At 42.5% G+C, this 21,875-nt stretch overlaps 2 protein-coding genes across 2 annotated transcripts; both read right to left on the reverse strand.

Moving 5' to 3' along the window:
* Positions 1 to 541: 541 nt before the first annotated feature.
* foxc1b (forkhead box C1b) lies at positions 542 to 2,724 on the reverse strand. The gene has a single exon (XM_085436238.1). The coding sequence runs from the start codon at positions 2,429 to 2,431 to the stop codon at positions 1,022 to 1,024; it is 1,410 nt and encodes a 469-aa protein (XP_085292364.1). The 5' UTR covers positions 2,432 to 2,724; the 3' UTR covers positions 542 to 1,021.
* Positions 2,725 to 14,182: 11,458 nt separating this feature from the next.
* On the reverse strand, positions 14,183 to 18,119 carry foxf2b (forkhead box F2b). The gene is made up of 2 exons (XM_085436713.1): positions 16,776 to 18,119; positions 14,183 to 14,865 (listed from the first exon to the last, which is right to left on the reverse strand). Exons 1-2 carry the CDS (start codon positions 17,749 to 17,751, stop codon positions 14,693 to 14,695), a joined length of 1,149 nt encoding a protein of 382 aa, XP_085292839.1. The 5' UTR covers positions 17,752 to 18,119; the 3' UTR covers positions 14,183 to 14,692.
* Between the last annotated feature and the right edge of the window lie 3,756 nt (positions 18,120 to 21,875).

The raw sequence follows: 21,875 nt of genomic DNA on the forward strand, positions 1-21,875 counted from the left end.
AAAAGCTCCCATCATCATTCCCAAACAGCAGTCAGACGGAAGCCTGCTCACTTTGCAATGACTGATTTGTTTTGCTGACAAGGCCTTCAGTGAGTTCAGACCGCGTTGGTGAGCTGCTGCCACACGTGCATTTATTTACCGCCGGCGTTTACACTCCAGGATTGAACATATACAGCGCGCAGGTGAGGCTGGAGCCTCGCATTAAAAAAAGAAAATGGCATCTGCTAAGCTGCTTTCACTTTGAAAGGTAAACTCGGCTCGCCTGTGCATGGGCCACAGTCTGAAGTCAACCGACTTATAAAAGCTTTTCCATCAAGTTGGAAAATTTATGTATTCACTTAAATACTTTAATACGCATAAACGGGCTTTTATTTTGTTTATTTCTTTCTCCTTCTCTCTTTAAAAAATCAGAACGTTTAGGTGAATTTAGCGCTTTATAATACATTTTGAATTGAAATATATTTAACTACCGTGCAGCTATTTCTGAATTCAAGAAATGTCCCCTTACTTTGGCTCTAGCGTTACTAATAAATCACTCAAATTCAAATAAACGGCACTTTATTAAACAAAACAAAATGTAATGCCTTCAAAGTATTTTTTAAACAAATAACACAAAATGAATAGAATAAGTCAGTATAGGCTACACAGTCCCTCTATTTCTATACAAGAACTGGGACAATTAAAATGCAGCAATAAGAAAACTGCGGAGGGGGAAAAAGTGTTTGGTCCTCAATGTCCAACCACTCCCTTTTCCTAAAAAATAAATTACTATATTAGGCTATAATTTACAGTCTAGTCGTAACAGCCGGGTTTGAGCCATCTTTAGAAACTATTCTCGAAGTGAGAGGGAAGGAAACTTACGTGTTTTGGTGTTACACAGCTCTGCACAAAAAATACAAAAGACAAAAAATCTCTCTGAATCGCTTGTCCATTCGGAGTGTGAATGAAAGACCAAAAGTACAAAAAAATATAGAGAGAAATTATATATTAGAGTTATTAATTTAAAAGATGCGCTTGGCTTTCAGAACTTTTCATAAACAAAAGCTCCTGAGGTGCGATAGATGGACTGTCCGGACGGGAAGGCCATCTGACAGCTATTATTCCCGTTCAATGGAGAGCCGTTCAGCCCGATCCGCTGGGACTCGAACATCTCCCGCACCGAGTGGAAGTTCTGCTGCTGCGCCGGGTAACCCGGGCTCAAGTGACTCAGGTCCCCATACCAAGATGCGAGCCGACCCTGGTGTGCGTGGTGACCGTCCTGGCCCGCCTGACTCAGGTTTCCGTGCCCAAGTGAGGACGCGGTGGTCGTGGTGATGCAATAATCGGGCAGAGCCTCGTCCACTGTGGTGGAAGGGGCCAGGTGGCCGCTGGAGGATCTATCCCCTGCGTATAGACTCATGGCTTGCATGTTGCAGTGATAAGTGGCGTTGGAGCCCGTGGAAATGGCGTTCTGGTTGCAGGTCGTTGAGCTGTAAGCGGACGTCTGGTTCGGCGAGTAGCTGAGCGGCAGTGAAGGGGCGATACCTGTCCGAGAGGAGGCGATGTGAGGTGGGGAGAGCTCGGCCTGCGGAGACCCCCGCATGGAGGTCATGATGTTATCCACGCTGAAGCCCTGCGCAGGGGCCTGGCCGTGGTGATGGTGCTCGGTTCCTTCGATGCTGAGTGACCGGGTGGAGGGGACGCTGTGCGGGCTGCCCGTTGACAGGCTGCTTCTGCTATCTGGACTCTCGATTTTGGGCACGGCGCCCAGGGTCGGGGATGCGGCCTGAGGCGGCGTGGAGTTCCCATTCTCAGTCTTTATATCCTGGATCCGCACCGGCTGGGAGCCCTGCATGGACGGCTCGGGCTCCCGGCCCGCCGTGCGGACAGAGGGATCTTTGCTTTGCCTGTCCCGCTCGTCCTTGTCCCTCTGCACGTCCTTCTTTTTGAACCTCTTCCGGCGCCGTAGAAAGCTGCCGTTCTCAAACATGTTGTAGGAGTCGGGGTCCAAAGTCCAGTAGCTGCCCTTACCGGGCTTCTTGTCGTCCCGGGGCACTTTAACAAAGCACTCGTTGAGGGACAGGTTGTGCCGTATGCTGTTCTGCCAGCCCTGCTTGTTGTCCCGGTAGAAGGGGAACCTCTCCATGATAAATTGATAAATCCCGTTCAGGGTGATCTTCTTCTCTGGCGAGTTCTGAATCGCCATGGTGATGAGGGCGATGTAGCTGTAAGGGGGTTTCACCATGTCCTTCGGCTGGTGCTGAGGAGTGTACGGTCCGTACGGCCGGGCCATGCTGGCCGGGTACTGCTCGTGGGCTGCGTGCGAGTACATGCTCATAGCCGCAGGCATTCCCGTGTATCCCCCGCCGGCCCGGTAGTAGCTCTGATCGCTGCTGATGTAGGGCACGACTCCCAAAGAATTGGGACTGGAGACGGAATAGCGCGCCTGCATCCTGCGCAATGCGTAAAACCTCCCCAAAGCGCTCTCCCTCCACAAACTGTCACAACTTCAGCTTGCGCTCCGATCTCTCTCGCAGCTCTCTGTTCACTGTAGAAGTTCCTTTTTCTAAGCCGCAGCTCGCCAGGGTGAACCGAAGAGAGCACGCACTGCTACAGTGAACATTTGGAAACTAAGAGGGCTGGAGGAGTTGCAACGAGGAACTTTTTTTTTACCCTTCACATTTTTTTCCTCCCTTTTGGCTGCTCGGACTGCTCCACCCCGAATCCGAATGTGTGCTCCATTATCCAATGGGACGGCGAAATGAACCTGTGGAAACGCTGCACGGTGATAAAAGTTACTACCCCCACTCTTTCCTCCACCCCTCCTTCTCCTCCTCCCCCGCACTTCTTTCCCTGACTTCTCAGTTCAGATCACGGAATTATTAAAATACTTTTCAGGGTGTGCCCAAAGTGCCAAAAGATTCATTTAATGGCCCAAATTGTGAGTTATTTATTATTTTCTATTAACTCTTCATTTTGAGACTCGTAAAATAACTTCACGGTGAAAATGGAGAAAGTGGATTTATTGTGTATAATTGATCGGAATAAGGTTTTGTTTTTTTCTTGGGTTTTTTTTTGGTTACCACAAATTCTTAAGGAATTTCTCTCATAGCAGACACGAGCCTGATATCAATTTCCAAAATGTAAAAAAACGCGAACGTGCACAATTAAAACTGCAGTTAAATCCCTTCAGCGATGCACGGTGATCTGAGACCTGTCAGTTTTGTGAGATATCAGATGAGCCTGAGCCTCTGAATAAACAAGCGGACATGAAAGAGCGTGGATGCCTCCCCGCTCCTCCCCGACAGCGCCGGTGGGCGGTGTGCACAAACTAATTAAAGGCTAAATGAAGCTCATTTGGCCCAGCTGGGTGTGGAGAAGTTCCCCAGGGCGCGAGCGGCTGCTGAGACGTTTTTGAAAGATGAAGACCTCCAAATGTCACTCGCACTAGACGGAGTGTTAACAGAGCCATGGAAGTTCTCGGTGATTTCTGTGAGGCTGGGGGTAAAAATAAAAAGTGTGAGAGGTGTTAGCCGAATTCAAAGTAATTTAAAGGCTTTAGAAATTTACATTTCCTTATTTAAATATTTTTTCAAATAATCTAAATTATTAATCTTATCATACAAACTAAGAACTTGATTGAAGATCAGATTTTAAAAAACTAAACTATGTGGTTTGTTTTGTTGCTGAAAGACGAACTTCCCCGCCATACTGCTCTATTTCAGACAAGACTCATATTTCTCTCATGTTTTTAAAGTTCAGTATTGTAGATAATAATTTTCACAGAGAAATCTGTCATATTTTCTGTTATAAATCAAGCTTTTGCCGATGTTAGTAAATGAAAAAAGGTTTATTTTTACTTAAGAACTTATTTATATAAAAAATAATACTAAGCAGGCCTGCATGGAGCACCGCGTGGCTTTATCTGAAATATTTATTTATTTTCTTAAACGATGCTCGTATGAAGGAGACACGAAACTCAAAGAATCCTAAACGAAAACCTTTTGGTGATCCAAGTAGAAACAAGTGTTTGAAAAACCTTATTTGGAGGCAAAGTCAGCAAATTCTCAGTCAGTTTTTCTTTTTATTAAACATAAACAGTGATTGTATATATGCGGTTTTTATGTCCCGATGACATAAAAGTTAATCTCAATATTTGATAACGCTTCTATGTTTGGCCTTGAAGAGCACAGAGACTCATCTCTTGAAAACACTGCAAAATGCAAAACAAACAAAAAAGAAATCATTCACGTCTCTGTGAACTAACTGCGCTAAGACCAGTGACGCTCTCAGTTTACCCCTGAGCAAACATCTTCACACCAACTTCCGATTGACAAAAGTCTGAAGTCTCCCGACAAAAGCGCAGGGATTAATAAAATAAACAGGCCTCGTGTAACAAACAGGCCCATGTCGACATGTTTATGCTGAGCTCCCTTTTGAAAACTGCCGAGACTTAAAAATTCTCAGAGACAGTTTTCACAATTTCATCTTTCCTGCAGCACAAGAGAAAAGAGGAGAAACGAGTTTTTGATTCGCTATAAAATCTGTTAATTTGTCACGTGTATGTGTGATTATTCAGCTCTTTGTTCTGCTATTTGCATGTGTTTACAGGGCCAGAGGAGACAAACGCTGTCACCTGTGAGGACCACGCACTGTGTGTTTCTGGCTGACCGGCAAACACGTCAGCTGGCTCCGCCACATCCAAAGCACACCCCTCTATCCGTCACTGCTGACATCTCAATGAAATACAACCACACCCTGTAATAATAATGATGATAAAAATAATGATAATACTCCCTTCTGTGAAAAAACACACACCAAATTCAAAGGTTCTTATAATGACCTGCAATAGGTTTTAAACAATCTATATAAAAATGGTTTAACGAGACATTTACTGAGTTCTTCAGCAGAGATCAGTGCTGGTATCAAGTCGGACGCGGTTCTTCTCCTAATGTGAAAGAGAACAGCTCCCCCGACTGGTCAGTACATAAACGTGCAAAATGCAGGCGTTTTCCCATCAGCAGTTGTATTAAGTAATGTTAGGCATTTAAACCTAACTACATTATAATTTGAGTTCCGGTCATTTCTCTCTGGTAAGCCGCATAATAAACTATAACACAGCAGCTGTTCACAGGTGTAACACATAAATGTATCCGACGACAAGGTTAACTCCTCTATGAGCAGAGGCGGGGAACGGTGTGTAAACAAGAACACTAAAACACGGCTGTGGGAAATTAAAAGTAGAATTTTGTAATTGCTGTTAAATGCTACAAACTGTAGATGCACAGAACAGCTACTGTATGCTATTTAAAAGCATCAGAAATATTAGAAATATAAGTTATAGCTGAGGTGCTGCGCTATAAATTACGGATACCCTGATTTATTTAAAATGTCTGCAAATGAAACGATATATTGCTGAAGCGGGACTGTCACACCAGACTTGTATTTATTTCAAGTATCATGTTTAAAAGCGAAATGCTGATGTTATTGTGTCAGTAATGCTAAAGTGATATTTGTGATGTGATGTTTTCAACAACAACAACAACAACAACAAAAGACTTTAATAAGCAAAGTAACAAGTCTGACCAGTAGTGTGATTGCTATTTATGTGTTTGTTTGTTTAATAGTTTTTAAATACACAACATGAGAATATTACATATCCTTTTAAGTTTTTGGTCACGATGATCAAGTAAAAATCTGATGAGTAATTTGTTTCATAAAAACTGCTGAAACATTTAGTTTTATCTCAGAAATGCAGTTGAACATGTGTTGCAGTCTATAATAAGTATAAGGAATCCAAATATGGCGATATAATATTAACTATATTTAAAACTAATATTCAATTCAAATCAGTTTTATTTATATAGCGCCAAATCACAACAACAGTCGCCTCAAGGCGCTTTATATTGTAAGGTAGACCCTACAATAATGCATTGAGAGAAGACCGGGGAACACCGGGCTTATTTCTGGCTTTCATTGTCTGACTGCCTGATCTTCCCCACTACTGATCCCAGTGTATTATAACCATCACGTTTAAAAGTGAAATGCTGATATTGCGTCAGTAATGCGCATGTAATAACCTGATCATCTGCCACCCGTCTTTTTGTTTTTGTACAGTCGTGTTAACAGATTCTCTCACTACCTTCATGCCCACTACGGATCCCTGTATTGTGGAAACGGGCAACAAAAACAGCTTAAATGACAGTTTTCCAATATTGCTTAGACACGTTTCTTGAAACCGTAAATACTTTTCTAAAAATATTAACACAAAATCCTTTTTACCCACTCACAAAAACCTCTGACACATTTGGCAGAATCCCATCCAAACAGTCTGATCTACGCTCCAAACCCACACAGTGTCTTCAGGTCAGTCACACAACCAGTCAAAAATAATAACACAATTATACACTATGGGTCAAAAAGCAAAAAGTGGACGCTTTGGGACGTTCTGTCTTTGGGTTTAAATGGTATACTGGTTCCACCTACTGGCAAATTGATGCATGTACATCATAAGCAGCGCAACATGAGAATTTACAATAAAAAAAATGGGTTGCTTACCCAATGATAAGCTTTATGTATATTAGTCCTGAACCTCACAATAGTTTACGATATTATGTTTAAGAAGACTCCCTCACACGGGATTGACTGTAAAAAATTTTTTGTAGGCACTTTAATGTCATCACCATTGTTCCTGTAAAATGGCTCATTAGATACAGATGAGTTTCCAAACCTCAGTCATCCATCGAGAAAGCACATTAAATAAATAGCTGCCAGTCATCCATGTGCAAAAGATTCATTTTCCTTTCGATTCTGTCTTTGATGCATCAGCCGTGATTGGTTTAGAGAGGGTAAAGCTGTTTTCAAGGCCACATTTGGTCTCTCCCCCCCTCCTGTTTAACCCTAAACTGGACATTTAAGATCAGCCGACAGAAAGAGCTCTCTGGAATCCCAAATAAAGGCTTTAATAAGAATCATATCAACAAGCAGTGAGCTGTTTCTGATTAAGTGACTCAGAGTATGCAATCCATTTCAAATGAGATCTGGACTAAGAGAGAAAGTGAGCAGAGTAAACGATCTAACCAGTTTTAACTACAAACAGAAAACAGCTGAATAATTATCTGTCTTTGACTATCAGCTTTACTGGGATTTTGTACCCAAATTTTCTAGCATGAGGAAAAAATGCCAGTGGCTGCTTTAATTATGCTGCTATTTTTAAACAAGAAGTATCTACAAAATCACCCCTATTGGTTACCATAGCGATGTGTTATTTATCTTAGTAGGTAAATAACTACAACGCTGATAATTACTCAAACCAATAAAATCTGTTTAAACTAAGCAGAAATAAAACACGTTGCTGCTAAACACTGCCCCCTAGTGGTGCATTGAAAACCAACAACGAACTCCCATTCGTTTTTCTTTAAAGAAAGAAACATGTCTGGTTAGTGAGTGTAAATGCGCCTCTCTTCACACTGCGTGCAGTATAGTCCTTTAACCATTACCGATCTAATGGCAGCTGATCCGGTCAATTCAAGACCTTAGAGTCAAAGCTATTCTATGCCCCCTCTTACCAGATCTTTCCCATCTGCTTGGTGAGATTCATTAAAAGCCCTCCAGTGCACCCAACTCCTCATTAACTTCACGTACGTCTACTTCAGCAGGCCGCCAGTCTTGCTGCCCACACCCAACATCAGCACAAGAGTTTCTGCTTTAGAAAGGTTAGCAGCAAAGTAGTTTAACCTGCCTGTCAGATAAGAGCCACAGAACAAAAATGTTTCTATGATGCCAAGAAGTCTGCACCTGCAGGGTGTTTTTTAAACTAGTCAGATATGTTTGTAGGCTCTGTAGAACTGATTGACCTCTGCATAACCAGCGGCAAGAAGAGATGTCCTGTTTTAAGGTGCGTAACTGGTGGCAGCAGCATGGTGTCCAAGCTCTGACCTCAGAAGCTGATGACATAGGGAGCAAAAACAGCCTGTGTCCTGTATGGGAGCAGTGTTCCTGGCTGAAGCCCATTTCTGTTCTAGGAGTTCTTGAAGTGAAGCAAAAGAGAAGAGCAACACCTGTGGTAACATTGAAACAAATACACACACAGCTTTACGCCCACTTCCAAAGTACGAGCCTAGCCCAGCCTACAGACATGTTGCCACATGGTCCGGTTATGCTTGACTGAAAGCTGCCTATGAGGATGATAACCACAGTATCTATTACACCACAGTCTCTGTTATGATGTTTTTTTCTTGTGAGATATTTAAAAGTGTTGGAAAAGTATGCCAGTCAGTCAGACACCACTAAACTACTGGTGACAGTGTACACTAATCAATGTAATTAAATTCAGTGCTATTGTTATTAACAATGGTTACCCAAAATAAATAGACCATTCCTCATAGAGCACATTTTCTTCTCTGCCTGAGCATTCAAAGCCTCGTTAACCCATTCACATGGGCACTTTTTTCTAGTTCCTTTTGGCTGACATTCACATTTAAATGAAGCCCTTTGGGGGCATTTCAGCGTTCAGTATCTTGCCCTAAGACACTTTGGCACATAGACTGGCGCAGCCAGGGATTGAACCAGCAACCATTCCTATTACTAGATGGTCTGCTCTGCTTCGTGAGCCACAGCCAAGATGCTTAATCCTTTAAAATGAAGACCCTACATTATTAGAGAGAAAGCCTCAATGGTCAGAATACCCCTATGATGAGCAAGGAAGAGGCTTCCAGCAGAACCAGGTTCAGGGAGGGGCAGACATCTGCTGTAACTAACAGCTGAGAGAAAACAGAAGACAGAAAAGAGTAGTAGCTTATCAACATTAAGAGAACACAACTATCCACTTTGTGAAATATACACTACTACTTGTGAAATTTTATAAAAGATTAAGTGATACCAGCCAAGGAAAGAATATAGAATAAATAAATAAATAATGGACCCGGGATTGAGCCTTGCGGAGCCCCACGGGTTAGAGAAGCAGTGGCAGAAAAGAACTTGCTCTCCCTAAGAGAAAAAGTCCTGTCAGATAAACATAAGGCAAAGCAGTCCAATGTAGAGCCAATGATACGAGCCAAAGATGTAAGCCTTTTCAGTAAAATATTATGGTAAGCATTATCAAAGGTTACACTGAGGTCAAGTAAAATGAATACAGAACCATTTCCTGCATCAGAAGCCATTAAAAGATCGTTGATCCTTAAATAACAGATATGATCAGATATGATCTGTGCAGTTTCTGTGTGCCTGTGCTTTCTTAAACGTTAGCTATATCCACACTGGTATCATATCCCACACAACACACATTTAGTTTGGTGGGGTCTGTTTACCTGTAGAGAATAAAGATCTGCATCTAATTTAATGGCGGTCCCTTCAAAGTTGGAACTTTCATTTCAAGCAAAAATGCCAATCTCACTGTGGTGCTAAAAGAACAGTCAGGGGACTGTTAGCAGCATTACTAGACCAAATAGATCGGTCAGTTCTGGATTTCTTCTTTAATTTTGGTATTTTAGTTTGCTCAGATATTGGTTTCTGATTCTCTCGGTTAGGGATGCCAAACTCTTTTTACACTGTGAGCCATATACATCCCACTTTGTTCTTAAGAAACTTCCCCTTCTGATGACATTGAGATATTTTAATATAAAAAAGAAGTGTAATTTCAGCAATACATCTCATTTTTTCTACATGAAAAAAATGCTTTGGTCTAAAACTTTACGAAATAAATCTGTTCTGTTAGCTCATTGCACAGAATGCCCTGCAATCATAAAATAAATGCTTTTTGTTAACTGAGAGAATGTTGTTTTATGGTAAACCCACTGCAAAAATTAGAGATTTGTCCTCAATGTCCATCTATTACCTATTTACTTTGGTATAGTATGAATGATCATGCAGGAGGTCTTTATCAGTAGGAAAAGCTGTAACACTTGTGAAAATGCAGTCAAGTCTAAAATGTATGCCCCCCTTCACATTTTCAAAACCGTCCAGCAGGCCCAAGATTGTAGTGCTTTTCAGGCTGATTCTGGCCCCCGGGACTTATGTTTAACACCCCTGCTCTTTGGTTTCCCAAACCTGTCAGTAAGTGTCCCTTTCAGGCCAAGCACTGTAGTTGTAGCAACTAAATATTTGTGAAACTGCATATGTTTTCATCATGTGCAGTTGATAGTGGAATTTCATTCAAACTGCTTTGACTTGTTGTCTTCAAGTATATGTATCTTGTTTTACTTTAACAAATCCTTATCTGCAATTAACACCTCCATAAAACTCAGAGCACAGATAATACAATGTGTTATGAAGAAAATAGCACGTGTCTGCTGCTGTGCTTTGAATTTACACTAGTTTTAGAACATTGCTAAACCTACAATCATCTAGTTCAAGATCTCTGCACACCTCAGTGGGCGACTAGTCCAGGGAAAAGTTACACAAAACAGTTAAATATACTGCTCAAAAACTGAAAGGAACACTTTGAAATCACATCAGATCTTGATGGAAATGACCGACCTACAGAGGACTGAAAATCAAAGTGAAAAAATGACACGGCAGGTTAGTCAGTTTTGCAGAAAGTTCATTGCAGCTAGTCAAAATGGTACGCGGCCCCCATGTCCTTGTATGCGTGCCTTACAAAATCAGGGCATGTGTTGATGCCCTGGGAGATCTCCTCTCAGATCTGGACCTGGGCATCTCTGAGCTGGACAGTCTGAGATGCCAGATGATTCTATTGGATTTAGGTCAGGTGAGCATGGGTGCCAGTCAGTAGTATCCTCACCTTCATCTTCCAGGAACTGCCTGCATACCCTCACCACATGAGGCTAATCACTGAACCCAGGGCTCACTACACCAGTGTACCAATACCTAATGGCAGTCAAGATGCTGCTGCATATTCTTCTGGTTCTGGAGGCTATTTTGTAGGGCTGTGGCTATGAACTTTCCATTCCTCCTTCCACAAAGGAGCAGATACTGGCTGATGGATTGCGGACCTTCTATCGCCCTGTCCAGCTCCCTAGAGTAACTGTGTGTCTCCTGGAATCTCCTCCATGCTCTTGAAACTGTGCTGTGAAACACAGCAGAACTTATGGTAATGGCAGGTATTGATGTGCCATCCTGAAGGAGATGGACTATCTGTGCAACCTCTGCAAGTTCAGGTATCGTCTCAGGCTACCAGTAGTGATACTGAGCCTATCCAAATGCAAAACTACTGGGGAAAAAAGTTAGAAAAGATAAAGAGGGAATAATATCATTGGTCTCCACCGGTAACCTCATTCCTGTTTGTTGAATTTCATGAACATCATAACAGCAGATTAACTGATTAACACTCTCTCTTACTTCACTGACCAGATCAATAATCTGCAAAGTTAACTGACTCAATGCTATACTCTGATTAAAACGTGTTCCTTTTGCAATCGTGAAATATTGTTGTTAGTTAGACTTGTTTGCTACTTGCTACTTTGAAGGCTATAATGTTAAAATGCTTTAAGAGATGCTTTGTCAAAAAATGTAGTAATGATCAGTAAATTGATGCAAGTACTGGTAAGTTAAAAAAAAAAAACACAAAACAAAACAAACAAACACCTAGATCTGGTAGGCAAGCTGCTTTTTATATAAATACACATCTGATTAAGAATGAAATGTTCTTGCTTTGGAGATGCGATTCCAAACCACAAAAACTGCCCAAGACCTCCACTGAACATGACAAACAGACCAAAATGTTGACTGAGCTCCCTCAAACCCCACTCCAATCAATCCGTTGCAGGAACAAGCATCCTACGTTCATTCCCACGGAAGTCCCACTCTGCTGTCCCAAAGGACCCAAAGGAGCAACCACCAAACATAGTTCCTGACACCACAGCGCACCTCCAGCCCGATCAGAGACATTCAACGTGCGTGGAGGTAGTTTACACAACGTCGAGGTAGTTGTTTTTAATGTTGCGGCTGAATAGTGTAAAGTTGGTCACCTGAGTTTCTGTAAAAACGTCTCTGTTCTATGGCAGTGACCACTAGATGGCACTGTTCACCACTATATTGAAATAACAGGCCGCTGGAAAAATCCTGTTTGGGAAAATCCAGCAGCTGCAGGGTCAGTTTTGCCACTTTTGTGTGACAATATATATATATATTTTTAAAAAAATGACTTTTCTGTCTAGTCAGAGATATTCTTCTTTTTGATATGTGGCTGCAGATGCTTGTTTGCTTTTGCTGTGTTGCCAAGAAGGAGCCCACTTCAGAAAGACCAGGATGACTCAGTCGGCCACTCTCCCAGTGTGTTTTCCTCACACTGACTCTCACGCTCACTTACACAGAAATGATGAAGATTGTGAAAGGGTTTGTTGTGCAACTGCAGCCAGGTCATTCATTTTTCTCTGCAGTGTGATAGCAGATTCTTTACTCTGCATAAATTACATTTAGGTTACGTGAGAACAGGTTTTATTTCATTAAGGGCCAAGAGAAAGAAAAGAGTGTGCTGTCATGTGTTTAAAATGACAAACGGTGACGTGAGAGGAAAAAGCTTTTCTCATATCTTGTATTAAGATACAAGGTGTGACTGCACGTGACAATCAAAGGTCACGTGATGCCGGGGTCCTAATAAGGAGCTCCTACAGATGTGTAATCTGTAGGATGCTGCATTTGATTCGTGACCAAAAACCATGCAGAGAAAGAAGAGTAAGGGCACAAGTGCGGCAGCCCGAGTCTGCTTTGTGTTTGTGTGACGAGGCAGCTCTGTGTCAATCTGATCTGTTTACCGCACTCTAAAAATACCACTTTGTTGCATTTCCACAGACTCGGGCCCAGTCGTTTCATTTGTTTAAATGGCGTCTTGAGATGTTGGCAACCCTGGATGACCACATGGAAAGGAGCAGCCTCAGGATGCAAAAGATTTTCAGCTGCCTTCCACGGGCAAGACACGGCTGTGAAACACGTGAAATGAAGCAACGTTCAAACCAAGACTGGTCTGAAGCAGTGATCATTCCCCCCTCTGATCTTAGACTAATAATGTTCCTCCCTCCATGTTACATCTGTTTCATTCAGAGCGTTAACAAGAATCCCGCTTCTCTTATAATTTAATTTAATATACGGTGGTAGCAAGTGCCTACATATATGCACACGCGTGTGCTTTTAAAGGCATTTTACTTTCCTGGATTTTCTCTTATACTGAGCGCCGCTACATTTTTCATTTTTACTGCATTTATTTAAAAGCTGTGTTTACTTTAAACCCGTGACTTTATAAACAAAACAACTAGTAAAATAAGAAGTATTATTTTAAATTTAACTACTTAACAGGATATAAATAAACTTCATATCATCCTCTTGAAATATTTATAGTATGTTGATATTGAAGCAGTGCGCTTAAAATCCAGTAAAATACAAAAGGTGCTCACAGGACTGTTATACGTTACATTAAATGTTATGAATTATACATTTTTCTGTTTATGTCTTGACTTAAGATTTAGATCTGTGATCCAAATGTTATATTATATATTTTAAATAACTGTAATCCCTTTACTTCAAATAAGTAAAAGCTCTGTAATTACGACTACATAACCGAACAGAAACCAGTAAAATGGTTACTAAACAACAACAATAACAGAAAAAAATCGGATCCTCTCTCAAGTGTACACCTTTAAGCAGAACATTAAAATAAAGGCAATTGTTGATTTTTTTTTAAACTAAGATTCTAAACAAACATTATAGGGTTGTTTACTGTATGTTACTGAATATTCGCTGGAAACTATTTTAGAGAATAACAGAAATCCATAGCCTGACAGTTAGTGCAGGAAAATGCACTGAGATCCAAAGTAGTTATGCAACAAATGAATAGATGCTTAATAATAAGCATCCAAACTTTAAGGTAAAGTAGAAATATTACCATGAAATTGACCTAATTTATCAAAAATACTCAATGTGCAGCAGTATCTACCTTGTCCGTATTTGTAGACCACGTGCGCTATTATGTATTGGCGCTTAACACATAGGTGACACTTTATGATGTAATCTAAATAGGTTTAACAATTATAGTAAATAAAAAGCAAAAGTAAAGAATCAGAAATTTGGCCAAGCACATGTCAGGCTGACCAAATAATCCAAGAACTTTCTAAAAGGGCCTAAAATACAGCTCTGTTTAATTAGACTATGTGTCTTTGCTCCATGCAAGCTCAAGATCAGCTCGTTTGAACTCAAGTGAATCGAAAATGTGATGGATACACGCGCAGGGAAAGACTGACGGAATTTAGCCTAAAATATATATCAGCTTTATTGAAACATTTTACAGGACAAAACAAAAAGAAAAAATGGTAAAAGGATTATACAATAAGTGCAAGATTCGTTGCAGTTCATGAAAGCCTAAAGCGTTGTGTGTGTAATAAGATACAGTTACATGGAGTATAATTGGTTTGCACGTGTTACAAGAGCAAACGCATCGAAAGTCGTGTTTCTGAAACTTCTCTTGAAGAAGAAAGCTTGTCAGGGTTCATATAGGCGAAGTGGTACTTCTAAAGGCCTCTGGAGTTTCTTCATTCATGTTTTCTTCAATGCATAGTTCAAGTCCAGCAGAATTAACAATAATAAAGATATTTGGCTGCATAGGAGGCAAACATGTGAGTGCGGACTCCACCATCCATGCTAGCACGAATCCTTCAAAAATTACAAAAAAGACAAATAGACCAAAAAAAAAAAAGATCTGCGTGTTTGTTCAGATGTGGCTGTGATGCCTCTCTTGTTTTGAAGTCCGCAGTGACAGGAGAGCTCACATCACGCAGGGTTTGATGTCCTGACAGACGCTCTGGGGGTGGTGGTGGTGGTGGTGGTGATAGTAGGATCCGCCGGCCGAGGGGTGGAAGGAGGAGATGCCGTTAAAGTTCAACACAAAATCTTTCCTGTCGCAGACCGAGGAATGGCTCTGATAGCGCGGAATCCCCACTGTGGAGAGGCAGAGAGGAAAGGTTTTGAAATAAAGGAACACATTTCTGATCACTGTCAGGAAATTAACGGTGGCATTAAAATATTCTAAAAGAAAGAAAAAAACACAACAGCTGAACTTGCTGTCTTATTTAATCTCATCGAAATAAAACATACGCTCTTGTCATATATCTAAAATCAGTATTTACTTTGATTCTACATTTTTAAATTAGAACTTTTGAATGCAGAACATGAGCCATTCCTCTTTTAAACAGTGCTGTTGATACTTTTGTGTGGCTTTAAAATCAGCACAATTGTTGATGGCGTAAACGGTCCTTCTATTGTATTTATAAAAATAAAGTGTTTACGCTTAAATTTTCAGTTGCCATAAAAATCTAATATTTCTTAACACAAGTAAAAAAAAACCCGAATTCTTTAATCATAATATTTTTCTTTTTGCAAGCCTCCCTGTTGGCTCACAGCGCAGCCACACATCCGTTCTTTTCAGTTTCTTTGGCTTCTTTAGCTTTCTTATATGGATGCTTTCAGTTTTCTACCCAGTTACATTTTATCATTATTTTTTGAAAATGCTGCGTTATTTCAGGCAGATTCAGTGGCCATCGTCTGTGTCTGTGAGCGAGGCTCTGTTTCCAGAAACAGAAAACTAAAAGTGGAGACTGCGGCTCTGTCAAGGTCATAAGGACTCCAGATGTGATCGTGTTTTTCAGGGGGGAAGACAGCAGGCTTTATCCTCCGGGCCACAGCTCGCTGCCCTGCGCCCGTTTTCATAGACAGCACACACACACACACACACACACACACACACACACACACACACACACACACACACACACACACACACACACACACACACGCCTCTTTGACTGACAGTACTGTTAGCGAGTCTGCTGTGTACAGTCCAGCACGTCTATCCTCCGAGCAGGCTCAATTAGAACGCTGCGTAAAGTTTAACAAGGCCTTCCGTCTCTTGTGGATACGCCGTGGTTGAAATCCACCGCCAGTGTGGTCCGACCTGCACAGTCTTTGTTTGGTTAACCTCTGGGACCCCTTTCGGGCTCCAGCATGGGTTTTACTCGCCTCGGTTAGATCCCCAGATTTTCGTAAAGCCTGGCTGTGTTCTGCTAAAGTAAATGAGGTTGAACTGGGAGGTGACTTGAGAGCGCAAAATAGTTGTTTTTCTTAATCTAATAATTCGCCGAAATATCCCGTGACATGTTATAAACATGTGACTTTATGGAAATTATACAAACTGTGGATGAAATGACGCATTTTCTGATTGTTAATGAAGTTACATACACAGCAAGAAATGTCACTATATTTACTAAAATACCACAAAGCGCTGTCTGGCTTTGTGATTCAGCCAATAATCGATGCATCTTTGCTGTTTAACAAAATTAATGAAAACATTTGTTCTTATTTTGCAACTAGTGTGTTCGGGTTACATTTTGAGGCAAATGATGCGGGAAAAAAAAGTCTGCAAACAGATTAAAAAGAATAATGGTAAATTCTCTCTGCGTGTGTTTTTAATCGCTTTGCACAGATATGAATTTCCCTCTAAGAATCTTTTTCATCTTTAAATACAGGACAATCATCTTTATATATATATATATATATATATATATATATATATATATATATATATATATATATATATATATATATATAATTTCTGTGTAGTCTACAATTTCATAATTACACGTTACAGTTATCACACGGGCCTCTGCAGAAGAAAGACCCACTCATTTAGAGTGTTGCGTTTTAAATGTGCTTATATCATGCAGATAAAACTTAGATGCAGTGAAAATTGTTATTATTATTATTGTTTTTTGGGGGGAGGGGGGGGGGGGATCCCAGAGATTTTAATCCGGATTCATCTACCCCTCTGTAAGCCTCGAGTTATTCTGTGGTACCTGAAATATCAGTGGAGTGGCTGTCCCTGCCATTCTGGTGAAGATAACTCTGCTCCAGGGAGTAAGGCGACATGCCGGAGTGTAAACCAGAGGATGCTGGGCTGCTGGAAGCTAGAGGCTGTTGTTTGATGTAGGGGGAGCCGCCGGAGGACGCCCAGTGTGCGGATGTACTGGCGTACGGGGAATGGCCGTCCAGCGCGCTGGCCATGGCTGGAGAGGACGGTACAGGACTGCTGCTGCTATCCTGCCCATATTCCCCGTTAGGAGGAACAGGACAACTCGCCATGTATGTGGAGCCGGGACTCGGGGACATGTGAGGTACGTGGTGCCCGCCGCTCAGCCCGTCGTACCCCCCGGCCATTGAATTGCTCATCATGTCCAAGTTGTAGCTGTTACTGTGACAAGCGAGGGTGGCCGATGGACCCTGGAAATCAAAACTCTGTGGAAGAATTGAGGTGCCGAAGCCTATGCCATTCATCATCCGATACATGGGCTTCAGAGCTTGACATTTTCTTCTGAAGCCTCTGGGTCTGCGCCGAAATGAGCCTTCCTCGAACATGAACTCACTGCCTGGATCGATCGTCCAGTAGTGGCCTTTCCCCGGCCTGCCCAGCCCTTTTGGCAGCTTGATGAAGCACTCGTTAAGCGATAGATTATGCCGGACAGAGTTCTTCCAGCCCTGGTACGAACCCCTGAAGAATGGGAAGCGAGCCTGGAGAAACTGATAGATTTCACTGAGTGTCAGCCGCTTGGTGGGCGAGCTCTGTATTGCCATAACGATGAGAGCGATGTAGGAGTACGGCGGCTTTTCCGGTCGCCTTAAACCGGAGCTCGTCTTCTTTCCCTTGACGCCATTAGAAGAACTTTCTGTGGCGGCTTGTGGGCTCAGCATAGCGGGATGCAGGACGCCGGACGCCGGGCTGGATCTCAGAGGAGGCGGAGGTTCCAGCTGCTGCTGAGGGGTCTCGGTCGTCATGTCAGCTCTGACGTACAACTGGCGTAGAGAGAAGAGAGGGGAGGGAGAAAAGACGACCTGGAGGTGTTTCGGGGGAGAAATGTGCTGGCTCCCAGCGGTCAGTGTCCTTGCAAGTGAGCGTTACACCGCCAGTGGTCCTCAGAATCCCAGCGCAAAATGGAGTGAAATCTGTCTCCAGTTACGCACGACTCTCCTGTTACGCACGGTGCTCCTTTGACGCATGCAGAACGCACGGCTGGTACGCACTGACAGAGAGGAAGAGGAAGAGAGAGTGGGGGGAGGCGGTTATCCACTGGAGACTAAGTGTCCAGAGTTGTAGCTAGACATAAGGACTCCACGGGGTGTCACAGCAGCGCTAAGTGGCGCTGTGTGACGCGCCGGGTGGCCATCGACCGCCTATAATAATCCCTCAAGTGCAGGAAACACGAAAACCCTTGGACTTATTGCGCGCAACAGTCCAGCCAAACAAAGTCCGACCACCTATCATTGCATAAATCTTTCTTCCCTCTGCTCGAGCCCCCCGCCTCTTCCCCCGACCCTTTCTCCTCATCCGCACTCTGCCCCTGCAATTCTCCCTGAAATCAGTGTCGAATAGTCCCCCCCCCCCCCCCCCCCACACACACACCACCCCCCTCACCCGCCCCCATGCCAAGTCCATTTACCGTGCAGCAGCCTTAAAACCTCTCATTCTCTCCTCTCCTTCGTCTTGTTTCTTCCCCTCCCACCACCTCTCTCCAAGTTCGGACTACACGCAATTAAGCCATCTATCAAACCTCCCCCAGACACTCCAATCAACAACGCCACACGCCAGCCGCACAAGTTTAAAAACGAGCTATCCCCCCGCCTCTGCTCCTCCATATATGAAGCAGTGATTTCGTCCCAATGTGCCACAGAGCATAAATTTCCTCTGACAAGAATAAACCACCGCAATATGTGCAAAATGTCCAGCTTGCATCTGAAACCGCGATGCCCAAAACATTCACACGGGCCCTTACATGATGTCCCCCGGCAGATAATACCCAAGCACATCAGTGTGAAACACCGACAGAAAAAAAGGCCACATTGCGTTATTTGTATTATTTCGCTCATAATTTCCTCCCAAACTGGTCCAGAGGATAACAAAAACAAACTGTCGCGGTGCCGGGCTGGGGAGAGGAGTGTGAGAGATGGAGAGGTGGTGGTCTTTACCGTGCGTGTGTGTAAGCGGGGGGTTGCTCTGAGTAAATGACTTTGACATGAGTGGAAGCAGGCTTTTTCCATCAAGCCCGGCCCTGGATACCACACACAGCGCGCCAGTGTCAGCTTACCGCCCCGGGCCAGAGTCGGTCCCATGGGCCCCACGTTCATTAGACAGAGAAAAGCGAAATTAGGCGAGCGGGCGTCGACAGTTTCCTCCCCTATGGAGACATCACACACAGATTTGTCCAACATGATGGAGTTATATATCCCATAAAGGTAATATCAACATCCGTGCTGCGACAGAGCGGAGAATATTGGGCTTTGAAGAACAAAAAAAAAGAAAAAGGTTTTACTTCTGGAGCTTTTAGGTTGAATTGTATGATTGTAAATCTCCCCCTTTCTAATTTTTTTCAGTCACGTATTTGTAATATTTCAGTGTAAATTTCAGCCGACTTCAACTACTCCCCTCATTTCCACAGAACCTCGCACAAAGGGAGAAAAATAAAGCCCCACGCAATCAAACTTATAAATATCCATGTTTTCGCCTCTTTTTAATTTCCCGCTCAAGTGTGTCTGTGCACGTGTGTGCCTAAGGGCCCTTTAAAGTTTAGATATAGCCTGGAGGATATAAGCAAACAATAACCAGACACACTAACCTTTGCACTTTGCAGAACAAAGGATGTGCGGATAAAATCGTTTTCCACTGCAGTTTCGAGGACCTAAACGGCCCCAGAAATTTCCTGCGACATCAAAACTTATGACCCCTGCCGAGATCAGGATGCTTTTGCTTGGAGAGGGAATCTTTGTTCTGGGAGCGCTTTGAAGACAGCGATCCGGTTGCTTTTTTACGCGTTGATCTTATAGAGCTTCTAATTTGGTCTTCTGGAATATAAAGCTATCAGCTGCCAGCGCACAAACGAGATGTGTTTCTGTTTTTGTAGCACGGCCACGACTGGAGGCTGATATGAAGTCACTGCGGACATAATAAGGCCGTGTGTTTGTTTGCATGTTTGGACGAAGATATATGATTATCCCACAGAAAATATCAGACAGGGTTAAGAAACGGGCCTGCTCTGACCTCAGGTAACTTACAGGCCTCCTTTTTTCTTTTTGTTTTCTTTCTTTCTTTATTAAAGGATAAAATCAATTATCCTGCTTCTCAACACAATTTAGAAAAATTTATTATTTTGGACGAACATTTTGTACTTTCATTACTGATTTTATTTGTTAACTAATATAACCGAACAACTTTAAAAAGAAAGCTTTTTTCCGAATGTCACGCAAAGGCAGTGTTCACGTGTGTAACAGTTAGCTCTGTCTTGGTTGTTTTGTATGCTCCTTGTTTGTGCAACAGGCCTGAAGTAAACAATATTCATCAAGTGAAACAATAACAAATACAGATTTCAGGTCTCTCTCTCTCTCTTTTAAAGGTAATCTAATATTCTTTTGGCTGCTCGGCTTTTCTCCTGCCTCTCCGCCTGCGTTTCCTGTGGCGGTGCCGGGAGCTTTGGAGCTGGCTCTCCGGGACTCTAGGAGGTCAGGCGCGGTTCAGTTTGCCCGAGTGACAGACTGTTTGGACTTCCTAACATTGTGCCTGCCTTATAGTTTTGTTTCATAACACCGCGGCACCCCCCCCCCTCCCCCCACTCCCACAGTTCTCCCTACAGAATGCGTGATGGGTGCAGAGAAGAGACGAAGGCTGAAGTGAAAAAGCAGAGAGCGTTTTCAGCCTAAGGTATGCGCCTTGGTGTCGAGGTTATTAAAAATGTAAGGGTGCTGAGATGACTGGGGCCACGTGACAGGCTCTGAGAGCGACAGGTGTGCTGTTCCGGTGTTTCACCTGCAGGTTGCAGCATTGTCCATAGAAACAGGAACGAATCTCACCTGTCACCTGTCTCAGCTGCTGAGTGAGCCCTGTAAACACACACCTGCCCCCGTACTGCCAGCTCAGTACAGGGGCCACGAGCATATGAGCTACTGCACGGCTAACTTAGACTATACACTTAACTATATAAAATATTTTATTTTATTTATGTAGTATTTATTTGTTTGTTAGTTCGTTTATTCCTCAAGATGCACGTAACAAAAATAGCTACGTGAGATATTCAGGTTTTTTTCTTGAGTACAGTCAAAGTAACTTACATTTAAGAAATCCCAAAACTCTTATCACTTTATAATTTGGTTGCCCTGAACATCTCTAAAATAGAATTGATCCACTATGTTGTTTTTTCTACCCCACAATGAAATGTTGCAGTTTTGCTATCTAAAGAAAGTTTAGTGCACTACAGTCTTCAATAAATCACTGACACTAGGAACTCTTATATTGTGAAATGTGTCACCAGGCTTTGTGTCAGAACGGTGTATCTTTACTTACAGCTACAGTTAAACACAGCAGAGTGTGTAAACCGAAAACCGAAACTTTCTGTTTTGTATTTGATGGTACAACAAACAGATAAACCCAGAATGACAGAGTGAGAGAAAAAAATAAATCAGTTGGATTTTTATTTCTGAACAACTAGTGCTAATCAAGAAAACAAAAATTATTATTACAGCTTAATTTGAGACACTTTTACTGAGTTTGGGCCAAAAGCGTCGACGGACTGATCAATTATTTTGTCTGAGCTCACGCGTGATTTTTTTTTTTTTGTGATCAACACCTCGTTAGGAAACCCGCGGCCCCGAGTCTCTGGGTCCGTTTCAGGACCGAGGAGAGCAAGTATAGGCTCCTGCATGGGGACACGGACAACAAACAGCCCGCGTGTTTTTAAAGATCCTGATATGCGTGTAAATCTCAATGTGGTCACAGAACATAAATCATAAATGGCCTTTTGTAGATGGAACAAAACAATTAATTGAAGAAAAATAAATAAATAAATAAATAAAAAGCATAATTCTCCTTCTGTTGTTCGGTTTAGTTATTTATGGATTTGTTTGTTTGCTGAACT

Source organism: Copadichromis virginalis, linkage group LG17 (assembly GCF_057382275.1).
Source record: "Copadichromis virginalis isolate Kocher_CV1m ecotype Utaka linkage group LG17, C_Virginalis_male_GT1.1, whole genome shotgun sequence".
Classification (NCBI taxonomy): domain Eukaryota; kingdom Metazoa; phylum Chordata; class Actinopteri; order Cichliformes; family Cichlidae; genus Copadichromis; species Copadichromis virginalis.

What these genes read in the sequence shown, in the direction of transcription:
- foxc1b (XM_085436238.1), bottom strand. Translation starts at nt 2,431, where the DNA reads ATGCAGGCGCGCTATTCCGTCTCCAGTCCCAATTCTTTGGGAGTCGTG.
- foxf2b (XM_085436713.1), bottom strand. Translation starts at nt 17,751, where the DNA reads ATGACGACCGAGACCCCTCAGCAGCAGCTGGAACCTCCGCCTCCTCTG. An exon ending in CCACTCCACTGATATTTCAG is followed by an intron (nt 14,866 to 16,775) that starts GTACCACAGAAT and finishes GCCTCTCCACAG; the next exon opens with TGGGGATTCCGCGCTATCAG.